Source organism: Rana temporaria, chromosome 4 (assembly GCF_905171775.1).
Source record: "Rana temporaria chromosome 4, aRanTem1.1, whole genome shotgun sequence".
Classification (NCBI taxonomy): Eukaryota; Metazoa; Chordata; class Amphibia; order Anura; family Ranidae; genus Rana; species Rana temporaria.
This window is the reverse complement of record NC_053492.1, coordinates 115,972,608-115,986,856: the sequence shown is the minus strand read 5'-3', so window position 1 is coordinate 115,986,856 and position 14,249 is coordinate 115,972,608. Positions and strand designations below refer to the sequence as shown.

The 14,249-nt window shown below is 42.2% G+C and overlaps 1 protein-coding gene across 3 annotated transcripts in view; it reads right to left on the bottom strand.

Moving 5' to 3' along the window:
- Positions 1-14,249, bottom strand: part of WDR33 (WD repeat domain 33) — a 162,431-nt gene that overhangs the window by 108,319 nt on the left and 39,863 nt on the right. For all 3 annotated transcript variants that reach the window (XM_040348866.1, XM_040348865.1, XM_040348867.1), the window contains exons 3-6: positions 10,787-10,855; positions 9,864-9,968; positions 9,671-9,766; positions 7,440-7,591 (exon numbers count right to left, since the gene is read on the bottom strand). In XM_040348866.1, the coding sequence (XP_040204800.1) occupies positions 7,440-7,591; positions 9,671-9,766; positions 9,864-9,968; positions 10,787-10,855 (422 nt within the window). The remainder of the gene's footprint in view (positions 1-7,439; positions 7,592-9,670; positions 9,767-9,863; positions 9,969-10,786; positions 10,856-14,249) is intronic.

Here is a 14,249-nt window from a genome sequence, read left to right as displayed (position 1 = left end):
CAATCTTCTGGGACACAACGCAAGAACATTGACTTGCCAATAGAGCGCATTGCAACTTGCGAATATACAATGCATGCCCCGGCCTTGAAGCAGTAAGCTGTCACGGCCGGGTGCCCACAGTTGCTATGACGGCGCCGAGGAGAGGCCCGAGGCTTCGTACGCCTGCATCGCTTGACCGTGGGACAGGTAAGTGTAGCTGCTGACTTTTCATAAACAAAAAAAAAAAAAGGGTGGAACTTCGCTTAAAAAATAAAATAAAAAAAAAGTTCACAAAATGTAAATAAGAAGGGGGAGCAGTGTGATGTGCTGAATCGCATCCCCCCCCCCCCCCCCCCACACACACTACCACCAGCTTACTGCAACTGGTATGGACAGCCGACGCAAAGTAATACACTATGGTTTACTGTGCAGCAGTTGTCCATTTATGTGTGAATGGTTCCTTAAGCCACGGGGGCGCCATGGCATTAAAGCCATCATACAAGTTAAAACAGGACGGAAAAAAGGTTTGCCTCTCTCATGATGCAAGACTTAAAGCAAAGTGTGGCTTTTTTACACAAATGCTTTAAACACACCATGTGGGGTGTTTTACCACATGCATGTTAATGTCATTTGTATTATGGCAGCACAAACATTTCAAATGGGTAAGCAACAAACCCTAAAACCAGGTAAGGGCCTTATTTTCTAACACCGCAGGTGGTGTTTGAACTGGCTAGGTTGTCATTCAAAAATCCTGAAAAAGGTAGAAAAATAGTGTAGTGTGTAATGACAAATACAGAAACAAAAACATGTGCAATATTTCTTATTGGGTAAAGTCTGAAGTAAAGTTTGTGTCACATAAATCCATCATCTAAAACATCAATATACCAAATATGCATTCACTTTATTTCTTATTTCAAGTGAGCACTTTGAGCTTTATATTTTTTTCTGAGCTGAGCAACACGAGGCTGTGGCTGTAGCTGGCCCGGTTCCTGCAGGAGATTAATTGAAGTTGTGTGCATTTACATATGGGAATATCAATCTGACCTGGCTTAAACCTCATGCCAAATTTGACCTTTGTAGTGCGGGTCAAAAAATTATAAGGGGGAGGGGGGGGGGGCACATCTTTTGAGAGAGTCTGTAGAGGTCTCAATATTTAAAAAATAAAATAAAATCTTTGAATGAATATTGGATTATTTAACATGGACTTTACACAAGAACTATTGCATGTCTTTTTCACTATTCCACTCTACACATTTCTTTTTAAGTCTTAGTTTGATAATCTTAAGTTATTTGTTTTTTACATTAGTGTGCGCCATATATGCTTTTTTTTCCCTGCGATTCCAATTTTATACACCTTTTTCTGCTAGAATCTGTACTTTGTTTCTGCCAATCACATTCAAAAAACCTTCACAGTAGCTTTCCATAGGGTTCTACAGGGCCGTCTAGAACTTTGTGTGAGATGTAAAAAAATAAAAACTCCACATACACTATTCACATTAGTCATCTGTATTCATGGCCATATATATAGCACAAGGATAATCTGAAGCTAGGCTACTTTAAAGGACAAGTTTACCTTTGTACAATAAACATTGTGCATTTAATATTTTCTGTATTAGGTGCCTGTAGTAAAGCATTGCACCAGCGCTCTGATCACTGATCCCATATGCATGTCTCCTCCCACACCTTCAGTGTATCTGCTTACCTGTACATCTAGCCAATACTCGCTGATGGGAAGAGTCAAAAAACTACCACAGCGCTGCAGTGTCATACTAGTTCATTGAGAAATAATTGTACTTCATTCATACACAGCGCTCTGTGTATGAATGACGCGGCCGTGTGGGCACAGCAGTGCGCTGCTTTCAAACAGCTAGTATGATGAACTTCTCCCTGAAGTGCTGGCACATGTAGCATGTTAAACTTATCCTTTGTATGTTACCCAAAACATTTCCTATATCTCTATAGCTACCATGTACTTTGATTAAAAATTATTCTGCTCTCTTTGCAATGCTGTGTGTGAAATATATGGCGATTCTGCCAGTGACCCTGCTGTCCGGTTTCCAAACTAACCCATGCCAAGCCATGGAAGCACATCCATCCCAGCATGGTCACAAGTTGCTTTTTGAATAATTGGAAGAATAGACCACCTGTACTCCAGTGGTCAGACTTCTGCCAACACTCGTCCATGCACAGACTCTAGCCCACCTCCCCCATATTCTGCTTCTCAAAGTGGATTTCTATCTACATTTTACACAGGACTTTGTGCTCATTTCAAGCTCTGCATTTCCACCCCCACCCTCTCACACATATACACTTTGTCTTTCTAATTTAAGCTAAATCCATTGTACAAGGAAAAGATTCATACACTTAAAGTGGAGTTCCACCCAAAAGGGGAGCTTCTGCTGCATTTCAAGTTATGGGTAAGAAACTGAAAGCCAAATGGAACACACAAGTCCCACTACAGAAGCAAGCATTTAGCGGTTGTTTTCTATTGCTTTTGACATATCTTGCTTAAACTTTGATGCCAATTATTATCGCTTTTAAATTTTCCCTAATACCTAGAATGTTTTTATAAACAGAATATCCTTTGAGCAATAACATTTAACAAATTGGGGGGGGGGGGGGAGGGTGAAGAACTATATCACAGTTGTGACGCATGTTGCTACATGTCACAGACCAAAATGTTTGTCTGAAAAATACCTGGACTTGTCATATTCATTAATTTGCAGAATGCACATTTTTGCGGTCCATTTGTGTTTTAAATATTACTTTGACATTTAAACTTGGTTCAACTTGAGCTGAAGTTATATACTGTGCAAACATTTTAGGCAGCTGTGAAGAAATGCTGCAAGACTGCCTTTAAAAAAATAAAATATATAGGTTTTGGGTGCATCAATTAACAAAATGCAAAGTGAGCAAACAGAAGAAAAATGTAAATCAAAATTTGGAGAAACCACCCCTTCAGCAGCAGTTCTTACACTTGCACAAAGCCATGGATTTTGTAGGATTAGAGTCAGGTGTATGATTAACCACCTAAGACCCAGACGAAAATGCAGGTAAAAGGACCTGGCCAGTTTTTGCAATTCGGCACTGCGTCGATTTAACTGACAATTGCGCGGTCGTGCGACATGGCTCCCAAACAAAATTGGCGTCCTTTTTTCCCACAAATAGAGCTTTTTTTTTTTGGTGGTATTTGATCACCTCTGCGTTTATTTTTTGCACTATAAACAAAAATAGAGCGACAATTTAAAAAAAAATGCAATGTGTTTTCCTTTTTGCTATAATAAATAACCCACAAAGATATATAAAAAACACTTTTTTCCCCCCTCAGTTTAGGCCGATACATATTCTTCTACCTATTTTTTGGTAAAAAAAAAAAAAAATCTAACATTAAGCGTTCATCGATTGGTTTGCGCAAAATTTATAGTGTTTACAAAATAGGATAGTTTTATTGCATATTAATTTTTTTTTTTTTACTACCAATGGCGGCAATCAGCGATTTTTTTTCGTGACCGCGACATTATGGCGGACACATCGGACAATTTTGACACATTTTTGGGACAATTCTCATTTTCACAGCAAAAAAAAATTCTATAAAAATGCATTAATTACTGTGAAAATTACAATTGCAGTTTGGGAGTTAACCACTAGGGGGCGCTGAAGGGGTTAAGTGTGACCTCACATGTGTTTCTAACTGTAGGGTGGCGGGGCTGGACGTGTGACATCATTGATCGTGTTTCCCTATATCAGGGAACACACGATCAATGACAGCGCCACAGTGAAGAACAGGGAGGCTGTGTTTACACACAGCTCTCCTCGTTCTTCAGCTCCGGGGACCGATCACGGGACTCCAGCGGCGCTCGGGTCCGTGGGTCACGGAGCTTCAGACAGGATCGCGGGCGCGCGACCCACAGCTTGGCACATAAGGACGTACAGGTACGTGCTTGTGTCCAGCCGTGATATTCTGCCGACGTATATGTGCAGGAGGCAGTCCTTAAGTGGTTAATAAATTAAACCAAGCAAGTGCTAATGATCATCAAATTGCATATGCAGATTGAAACAGTCATTGCTTAAAACTGGTAGAGGAACAGCCAAACTCCACTACTAAGGCAAGGTTGAAGTCAGTCAGTTTCATGTCACAAACCATGGCAAGACTGAGTACAGCAACACAGGTGGTGCATTAGCAAGGTCTCTCCCAGGCAAAGATTTCAAAGCGGACTGTGGTTTCAAAATGTGCAGTTTGAGCTTTTATGAAAAAGCACAAAGAAATGCACAATGTTGAGGATCGTAAATGCAGTAGTCAGACAAGGAAACAACGTAGCAGATGAAAGACATCTTCCTTACTTCCCTTCAACATCGGATGAGGTCTAGCAGTGCTATCAGCACAGAACTGGCAGAAACCAGTGGGACCCAGGTAAACCCATCTAGTCAGAAGTTGTCTTCATGGAAGAATTGCGGCCAAAAAGCTATACCTTTGACGCAGAGTCACTCAAATATGCACATAAACATAGGAACTGGGCTGCAGAAAAATGTCAGCAAGTGCTCTGGACTATGGAGTCAAAAATTTGAAATATTTGGCTGTAGCAGGATGCAGTTTGTTTACCGAAGCACAATAAGTGTCTGCAGGCAACAGTGAAGCACGGAGGAGGTCCCATTCAAAATTAGGGCAGCACTTGTGAAATGGAGTTAAAACATATGGTCAAAATCAATGGTGTAATCCAGTGGTCTCCAAACTGCGGCCCGGAGGCCACATGTGGCCCTTTGCTTGATTTTATCGGGGGCCTTGTGGTGCTTTTTTTTTCATTGGCACCAATGATGGGGCAGAATTCCTCCCAATAACCTCAGTGATGGGGCAGATGTCCCCCCCAGTGATGGGGCAGAATTCCTCCCAATGACCCCAGTGATGGGGCAGAAGTCCCCCCCAGTGATGGGGCAGAAGTCCCCCCCAGTGATGGGGCAGAAGTCCCCCCCAGTGATGGGGCAGAAGTCCCCCCCAGTGATGGGGCAGAAGTCCCCCCCAGTGATGGGGCAGAAGTCCCCCCCAGTGATGGGGCAGAAGTCCCCCCCAGTGATGGGGCAGAAGTCCCCCCCAGTGATGGGGCAGAAGTCCCCCCCAGTGATGGGGCAGAAGTCCCCCCAAGTGATGGGGCAGAAGTCCTCCCAATGACACCAATGATGGGGCAGAAGTCCTCCCAATGACACCAATGATGGGGAAGAATTCCTGCCAATGATGGGGCAGAATTTCTCCCAATGATGGGGTCCAATGACACCAATGATGGGGGAATTTGTACGTCTAATGGCCACAGTCCGGCCCCCTTAAAGTCTGGAGGACAGTAATCCGGCCCTTTGTTCAGAGTTTGGAGACTCCTGGTGTAATCAATGCAGAGAAATACAGGTATATACTTAATCCATCATAGCATCAGGGAGATGTACAATTGGCTCAAATTTATCCTGCAGCAGTACAATGACCCCAAACATACAGTCAATTCCATTAAGAGTTATCTTCAGCATAAAGACCAAGGATCCCTGGAAGTGATGGTTTGGTCTCCACAAAGTCCTGATCACAGCAAGTCTGTATAGGATTAAATGAAGAGATGGAAGGATTTGAGGCAACGTACATCCACAGATCTGTTGGGAGTTCTCCAAGAGGTTTGGAACAACCTACCTGTTGAGTAGCTTCAAAAACGGTATGCAAGGGTACCTAGAAAAATGTATACCGTCTTGAAGGCAAAGGGTGGTCACACCAAATATTGGATTTCTGTTCATTTAAGGCATTTTTCACACCTGCCTAAAATGATAACTACTACAATAATTTACTAAACCCATGCCGTGTCATGCTCTAGTGACAGAAAAAGAGGTAGAATTTAACAATACGTATCTAATAGTCTATATAAAAGAGTATGCAGCTTTGGATGGTAATATTAGATCATTTTCTTCACTGGGCACCTCAGGAACTTCACCACAAGTGCTCCATTATGAAAATACATAATTTAAAAGCATGTGTAACCAGTACTAACCAATTGCAAGAAACAAAGGAAGGATCGAGCCTTTCACTATTCAACTACAATTGGCAGAATTTTGTAGATCCTGAGGGTTAAACATGAAATTATCTGCAGCCTGGAGGTTAGCGCTATTCCACATTAGCAGCCAATACACATAATCAAGTACAGGTTTTCTTTAACTTCAGACCGACGCTGCCCTTTGCAAAGAAGCCATTGTGAAATAGTCAGGGTGCTTCAAGAATGTAAAATTAGTTCTTAATTAAGAATGCGTATGTCATAAAAAGTATGGAGGGCCAACGCTGAAGACCACCTCCTATAAAATGCTAGATGCTTGACTGTGTGTTTTTGTATGTTTCAGTCAGAGTTCTTGAACAAGCATGCTGAAGGAAGTGTGAATAAGTAGTGTCAACTACTTATCACTATACTTGTTCTGGGTCAGCAACTCAGCAGTGAAGTCAAAACTTCAGAATGACAGCCAAGGAACAAGCATTGCTGAAGGTTCAGCAATGGTAAACCTATTCATTTTTGTATGGCAGTGTCCATTTAAGACTAGTACGGTGTCAAAAATGGCCTACATTAAATAAAATAAAAAATATTGCATGAAGCGGAGCAATTGTAGTATTCCGTAACTCAAATTAAACACCAGGAAAACCTTTTAAAAATGTAATACTGACTACCTGGCTCTTCAGATTTTTCCAAGCATAACTTAGAAGGTTGTTCTTAAAGTGTTGTTTCATTTCCTCCCTTCTTTAAAAAAGGAACCTAAAACAAGTTTAACATCCCTCAAACATCAGTTTCTCGCGTTTTAGGGTTCAGATGAAAGAATAAATCCAGCCAAATGTATGTTTTTAGCAATGTACAAGAGAAGATAGAATTATTTTCTTTATACGGTCACCATAAGACAGGAGTTCTAATTATTAGTATACTACAATGCTGATGGTGTCGATTTCAATACAGTTGAGATGAAAAGCAGCCGTTGACATTTCTGCGATGAAGATTTGATCAATTAAATCAACATGCACATTTTTAGTGATGTTACCCATGTAGGAAAAAGAGCTGCACCTCAAATAGTAACTGAGCTCTTCCCTGTAAAATGACATCTCACATTTCTCCCCACATTTCCTGTAGGACTTTGCATTCTGGGAGCAGTTTTTTTTATTGCCATGGTACATGCAATGTCAACTTTTGTATTTATGTCTGTGTGCTTTATTTAGCATCTGTGAACTATTAAAGGCACAGAATTCTTTATTTATAAAGAAAATGTCTCGGCATACACAGTTTGTGTGAAAGGGTGTATACAATGCTTTAGGAGGGCAGGATAAAACACAATATTGGATGTGTAGAAGCAGTTTACAACTGAATAAGCCTGTCCCCCCAAGCCCAAGACAGCCCAATAAAGAATTACAACAGTAAAGATAGATAACAACAACAACTATGGAAAATGTTAGATTGGTTATAAACCTGGCTTCTCTAATCGCCTCCTTATGTGCCTGGAACATCTTGACGTTGTTCATGTTAGACTGCCAGTACTTCACATATCCACTGTGGTCAGCAGTCAGCATCCACATGTCATTGTGTGACCAGGTCATAGCTCGGACTGGGCTGTCATGAGCCTAAATATATAGGAGAAAGAAGATAAAAGACCATTAGTGCCAAATTTAGAAACTGTACAGGATAGCAAAATCTATTTTAAACATGACCCATAGCAACAGAATAATGGAAGCCGACAGCCTCCGATTTCCTTTAGTGATATATATTTAAAAAAAAATTATATAATCAGGTACAGACTTGCAGTTTGGTGTCACGATACTTCACAGGCTTTAAAAGCTTAAAGCTGGTGAAGTATCAGGACACCGAACTGCATGCCTGTATTTGATCAGTGATTTTTTTTTTTTTAAGCACTCTGCACAAGCAGTTCACTGGTATGCTTAAACATTTAAGCAATAGCAACGCTCATGTTTCTGAACTGACAGGTTACCTTATAATATTACAAATAGCTGCTGGCATTTCTCCAGATTTGCCATCTAATTTATTCCATCCAAGTATGAATCTGATGATTGGCTATTTAGGACAAGTTATCAGTGGCTTAAAGCTGCACTCTAGCTTTTCAAACATTTTACACAGTTCGTTTGGGCCAAGTCAGCCCAAACAAACCTAGTCTCTCATGCAAGGCAGCTGGATGTGCCGTCTAAACTGTATGTAGCTTAGGCTAGGTTGGAGCCGAGACTTCCCGACTCATACCAGGAACACAGAGCATCACAGAGGCGCTCAGCCATTCAGCCCGCCTCAGACTCAGCCAGCCAATCAGAGGAAGCTTTGTATTCACTACTAGAATACAACACTTTCTCTGAATGGCTGAGCGCAGCAAGTGGGGGAGGGGTTTGAACTAAAAGATGGTTTATTTTTTAATTTAACGATTGAGAAGAGTTGATGACCCTTTTTAAAAGGACAATTTCAAGGGTTTAGTGGCTGTATGTGTCCCTTGGACAAAATGAGATATCACTACAAACCACCAAAAAAATGAGGGGAAATGCCTGACTAGATTCAAGTATCTGCAAAAGATGACATACCCCAAAAGATGACAACCACCATCTGCTCTGGGGACCAGGATTAACAGTAGAGGTACAAGTGGATATACAAACCGTAATTAAAATCCAACGGTGGTTCTAATCTGGAGGTTAATTGAGATCTCGAAGATCCAAGTATGCTTTATATAAGGCTGGAATCACACCTATGCATTTTATGTGCTTTTGGCACTAAAGAACGTGTTACATAGGAAACAATGTTAAATGGACTGTAGTGCAAATCTGCAAAAAAGCACCAAAACTGCATAGGTGGGAAATCCAGCCAAAAAAAAAAAAAAAAAAAAAAAAAAAAAAAAAAAAAAAAAGGAGCTGCTACAGGTCCCTTGCACACAAGGCTGTCTAGGTGCAGTGTGTCACCCTGGCATTTAGCTGCAGCCAACCCCAATGCCTGCAGCTGGTCACCATCAGTCTATGGCAGGATGTAGCTGAATGCTGTACCAAGTGGTAAAAGCATTTAATGCCCTGTGCGTTCGCCGGCAGATGTATGCAAGGCAGGTCTTGCGTGTTCCAGTCATTTAATCCCTGAACTCAAATTGGGCCCTTTCTTCCCAGGCACATATGCACTTACATGGTCCTGTCTGCAACGGACCGAATACTCCCTACTGAAGTATTTATTATTGTGGAAAACAAAGCATACTCCATATATTGACATTGGCATGAGTCAGATCATTTGTAAAATTCCCAAGAGATATATGAAGTACACATGTAGTTCAGCCAGCCAAAAACAGAATGGAGTAATGAGAGTTCCATTGTATGTGGACAATGCGGCCAATTAGTCCGTCTCATTTTATTTTCATGAATAAGCAATTCACTTATGTGGTTTATGTTTGACACTTATGCACTATGATATACTACAGATTATTGGAATGTCTATCTTTCCATGACAACCCATGTGTTATCTTATGCCTATTCAGGCCATCCTATTTGTGTCAAAAACTTTGATGTTTGGGTATGTCCCTAATGCCATTTTACTTTTCTGTAAAACAAAGATATTTACCTCTAAAATCACTTGGGTTAAACAAATTTGAAGTAAAACATTTACTTCAAAATAATTAGGTTTGCACATAGCAAGCATAACAGGGCACCTATGACAAGTTCAATACAAACCTGTAAAATGGTCTCAAAATTAAATGTCAGCCCATTCCATAAAGTGAACTCTCCGCTTGAGGCTCCAGTAACTAAGCGGCGACCCTCAGGAGTCCACTGAAATGAAAGAAATTATAATTAAAGCCAAGACCGTATCAGACATTTGTGGTTAACTGACTGCTATAATTCTACACCACTTTCTAAGGATACTTACTCGAACTACAAAGACAGGGCATTTCACTTTGTTGGTGGAGGTTCGCACAAACTTTGTAGTGACCGCATTCAGTGGATTGTTAATCATCCCAATAGGAGGAACCAGCTACAAAAAAAAAAAAAAAAAATTATATATATATATATATTATAAGATGACCGTCTAGGTATCCAATAAAAACAAGATTAAAGCATGTTTCCTTTTCCCACGGGGAAGACCTAAAACAATTGCCTGACCGAATAACAAATGGTCTTAATGCATTCCAACTTTACATCCAAGTGATTTCATGATTTATATATTCTCTCCCTGTCAGAGCACAATGAACTCAGAGTAAGCCACCACAAAGGCTGGAGCGAGCATTACAGACTGGTGGTACATGTTGCAAGATGCAGTCATTACTATGATGCTAATTACCAAAGTGCCATTTCCTTTCACAAAAAAAAAAAAAAAAAAAAAAAAAAAAAGGGGGGGGGGGGGTTATTTTAATTTTTCTGAAATTAAAAAAGGTGCCGTTCACAGTATTCTATTCAGTTTGGCCCACTGTTTTGAGTTTGAAATGTCTGGGCTAGACAATCTCATACACGAGCACACTGCTAAAAACTGTCAAACAGGACCTGACGGAATTACATTGAAGAAAACGGATGACTAATAATTGTGCCCTACTCCACCAGCTTAGACTATGTCTCCATTAACGCATCTGAACCAAGGCATAAAACTGATCAGCGCATGTGGAGGCCATACAGTAGTCAAGTAGTACTGGGTGCTCTTATTAAAAAGCCAGTAGGCTCTTCAAACAACTTATTAAAATAAATGCATTATTGTAAACTACTAGTAAAATAAAATAAAAAATTACAAAGAAAGGATATAAAAATGGTAAACAACTCATATCAAAACAGAAAGCCAAGTATATGTAGGGCAACACTCACATCATTATAGTAACCAGCATCTGGCTGGATGGCTCTCATGTCTCTCTGATCTCTCTGCCATACTCTGTTCTAAAAAAGAGGAAAATAAAACATGTTAGCAAAAAGATTAAGACATAAGGGAGGATGATTAACTGATTAACTAAAACCATGTGTTGCTACGATTGTAAAAAGGATAGGAGATAGAGAATATATAGACATATATCTATAATCTCACACAATATTTTTAAGGCCCCTTTCAAACAGCAGTTACAGTAAAAAGTACCTTCTGTCCTCCCCGTTCACATTGAATCTTGGGATTTAACAGCTCCTCTGCAGCAAACTGTGTACCGTTAGGACTCATGTACACTGGTGCTGGTAAAACGGATGTTTAGGAGAAGTTGGGCATTTTTTTCAACTGCTCCTGAACTCTCCTCTATGTTATCTTATCAGTACATGTACACAGGGTCGCTTATAGTCATTTTTTAGGCAGTTCAGTTTAGAGGCTTTTTTTGTAAAGCAAAAAAATTGGTTCATGTTCCGAGATGGAGGCATTTCAAGCGCTATTCAGGGCTTAACGCGGTAACCTGCATTTCATTTACAGGCGTTTAGTTTTGGGCTATAAAAAAAAAATTTTTTTTAAAAAATTATAAAATGTAAAAGCGGCAAAATGCAGAAAAACTGACGTTTTAAACGTGGGTTACTGTCAAGTTAAATCGTTCAGGAGAGGAAGAAAATGTTCAGTATACATGAAGCCCAAGTCGTTGTGTTACTCTGTATGGAAGCACGTTTTATCAATGAGCATTGCCAACTTAAATCCGTTCCTTATTTTTTTAGGCTGCTGTATACTATTTACTGAGAAGTATGAATAGGTAGCTTTGGTGTCCGTAACCAAATATTCAACATAACCAGGCAACCCACGCTCTCAAAAGAGAAGGTAAGCAGTGGCAACCTACAGTAAAGCTTTCATGCTAGGTTTACGTAAGCCTGTACTGAGAAAAATAGGATTTTGTACTCACCGTAAATTCCATTTCTCCGAGTTCATGGACAGACACAGCAGCATTGACCTTAGGGTTATATATCCTTACTTTCAGGAGAGACTAGGCAGAAAAAAAAAACAGCACTTTAAGTGTTAAAACACTTCTCTCAGTACAGCACCTCCCAGGGGGCGGGTCCCCCAAATCCCACCCAGGCCCGAGCTTGGGTAGTTACCGAGATGCGACGAGAACGGGCGCATATAGGGCTGTGTGGCCGTAGGTCCACTCAAGTCCAGCGACTCTGGGCCGACCGGACCCCCCAGGCGCCCTCACAACCCTAAAGGTTGGCGTCCGTTATAATCTCCACAGAAAGGAAGAAATCACCTCCCGGACCGAAAAGTCAGGGATCTCAGCCACCAATTCAGAGAGACACTGACTAGGTGGCGCACCTGAATCTGATGATTCAGAGACCAGAGATTGGTACCACTTGGACAGCATTTCCCTCTGGAAAAAACACGAGCGTGGAACTGGGCATACGGTACCGCCTCGGAGGAGGCTACCCACAGACCTAGGATTTGCTTGCAAATGGAGAGACCGATTGCGTGATGTCAATAATCACCAATTGCAGAAGAGTCTGCAAGTTCTACAGGGGGAAAAGAGACCTTCGCCACCGAGGAGTCCGGAAGTCGTAGGCACTCCAAACTGAGTCGGAACCAGGACCGACTCCAAATGTTTAACACCCACCCGAATTCACGGAGGGTCCGAAAAGCCACAGACAACCCCTGAGTCAGGAAGTCGTCTAAGTAGCCACGATGGCAAAGGCTTGCTGTCCCAACAAGGATAGGATAAGTGCAAAACTCCTTGGTAAAAACCATTGGTGCTGGCGCCAGTTCAAAAGGAAGGACCACAACTGTGCAATGCAGCAGAGGGAAAGGAGCAGGGAAGGGAGTAGAAGAGGACCCCCAAACCCCAGGAATGCCCAGCTGTACCAACCCACCTAAGCGGGAGGGACTGTACTTACCTCCGAGCGAGGACTCGCTGACGCATTTCTGACAGACATACAACCGCACTGGAGGTAGCTGTCGGCCCGGTCCACTGAGTGAGACAACACCACAGCCCAGTCATATGTGGACCTCAGAGCAAAGCTCACCGGCCACCCCAGGAGTCATGAGGTATGGCGTGGCAGACCAAGCCTCTTTGCAAAGGTGTGCCCACGCATGCTGGTCGGACTGAGAAGACTACAAGGATCTATAACATCCAGCCTGTCTCTCAGCCGACAGTTGAAAGAAGATTCTTTAAGAAAAAATTTAAATAAAAGAAAATAAAATAAAATTTCTCCTCAAGGCGCTGGGCCCAAAGGGAGCCATACGTCCTCCTTTGCTAGACAGAAAAAAACTGAGGCTGCAGTGAGGAGGGTTATGTCTGGAGGGACCGCCCCCTGGGCAGGGCTGTTCAACTCTGTTAATGTAACATGTATTTAATGATCTAACATGTTTCTGCCTAGTCCTCTCCTGTAAACAGGGAACATAACCCACTTGTCAAGATTTAAAGGAGCTGTGTCCGTCCATGGACGATAAAGAAAAAAATCTGTTTGGTGGACAAGAGAGAGAAACTATCTTGTACCCCGAGGAAACTACCTCGCAAACCCAGCGGTCGGAAAGAAGAGACCTCCACCGAGCCGCAAATTTGCGAAGCCGGCCCCCCACCCGAGCTGGGGGCAGACCTTCATGCAGAGGCAGGCTTGCGGTACCAGGTGCGCTTTTGCCCTTCAGCGGGCGCCTTATCACCCCGAAAACGTTTTCCTGCCACACTTGGCAAGCGAAAAAAACACTTGGGGGTAGTAAAGGAGGGCCCTTGCTTACGGCGAGGCTCCTTACCCTTTCCAGATTGCGGGAGCAGCGTGCTCTTACCGCCTGTGGCATCTTTAATGATGTCATCCAGGGACGCACCAAAAAGCCGTTCACCCTTAAAGGGTAAATCCACCAAGGCCTTTTTAGAAGACTGGTCCGCAGACCAACACTTCAGCCACACAAGACGGCGTAGTACCACCGCGGAGGCCCTGGAGAGCAAAGGAAGCGTATCCAGGGCTGACTCAAAGACAAACTTTAGGCCCTGCACCAACTGGTCGGCCAGTTCCACACAGAGCTCAGGAGCATTCTGCGCCTCCAGCTCTTGCAACAAGGACTTTGCCCGTTCGGTAAGTGTCTGACACCAGAGCCCCGGCCAAAACCGGTCTCACCGCCGACCCCACCACTGTGAACTTGCTGCATATGTATTCTGGGACAGCAACTCCGAATATACCTAAACCAACGACAGCCAGGAAAATACCATTTTCAGAATCAGACTAGTAAAAAGCTCTCAGATTTGCATTTAGCAGTAGCCCCAAAAATAATCACAACCTCTCCCCGCACTGCATACCATTTCTTAAAGTTGATCTCCGTGTTTCCTATGGACGTTTGTTTTGGACCCCTTTGGTCCAAAAAAAAAAAAAACAAATTATTGTCCTTGCT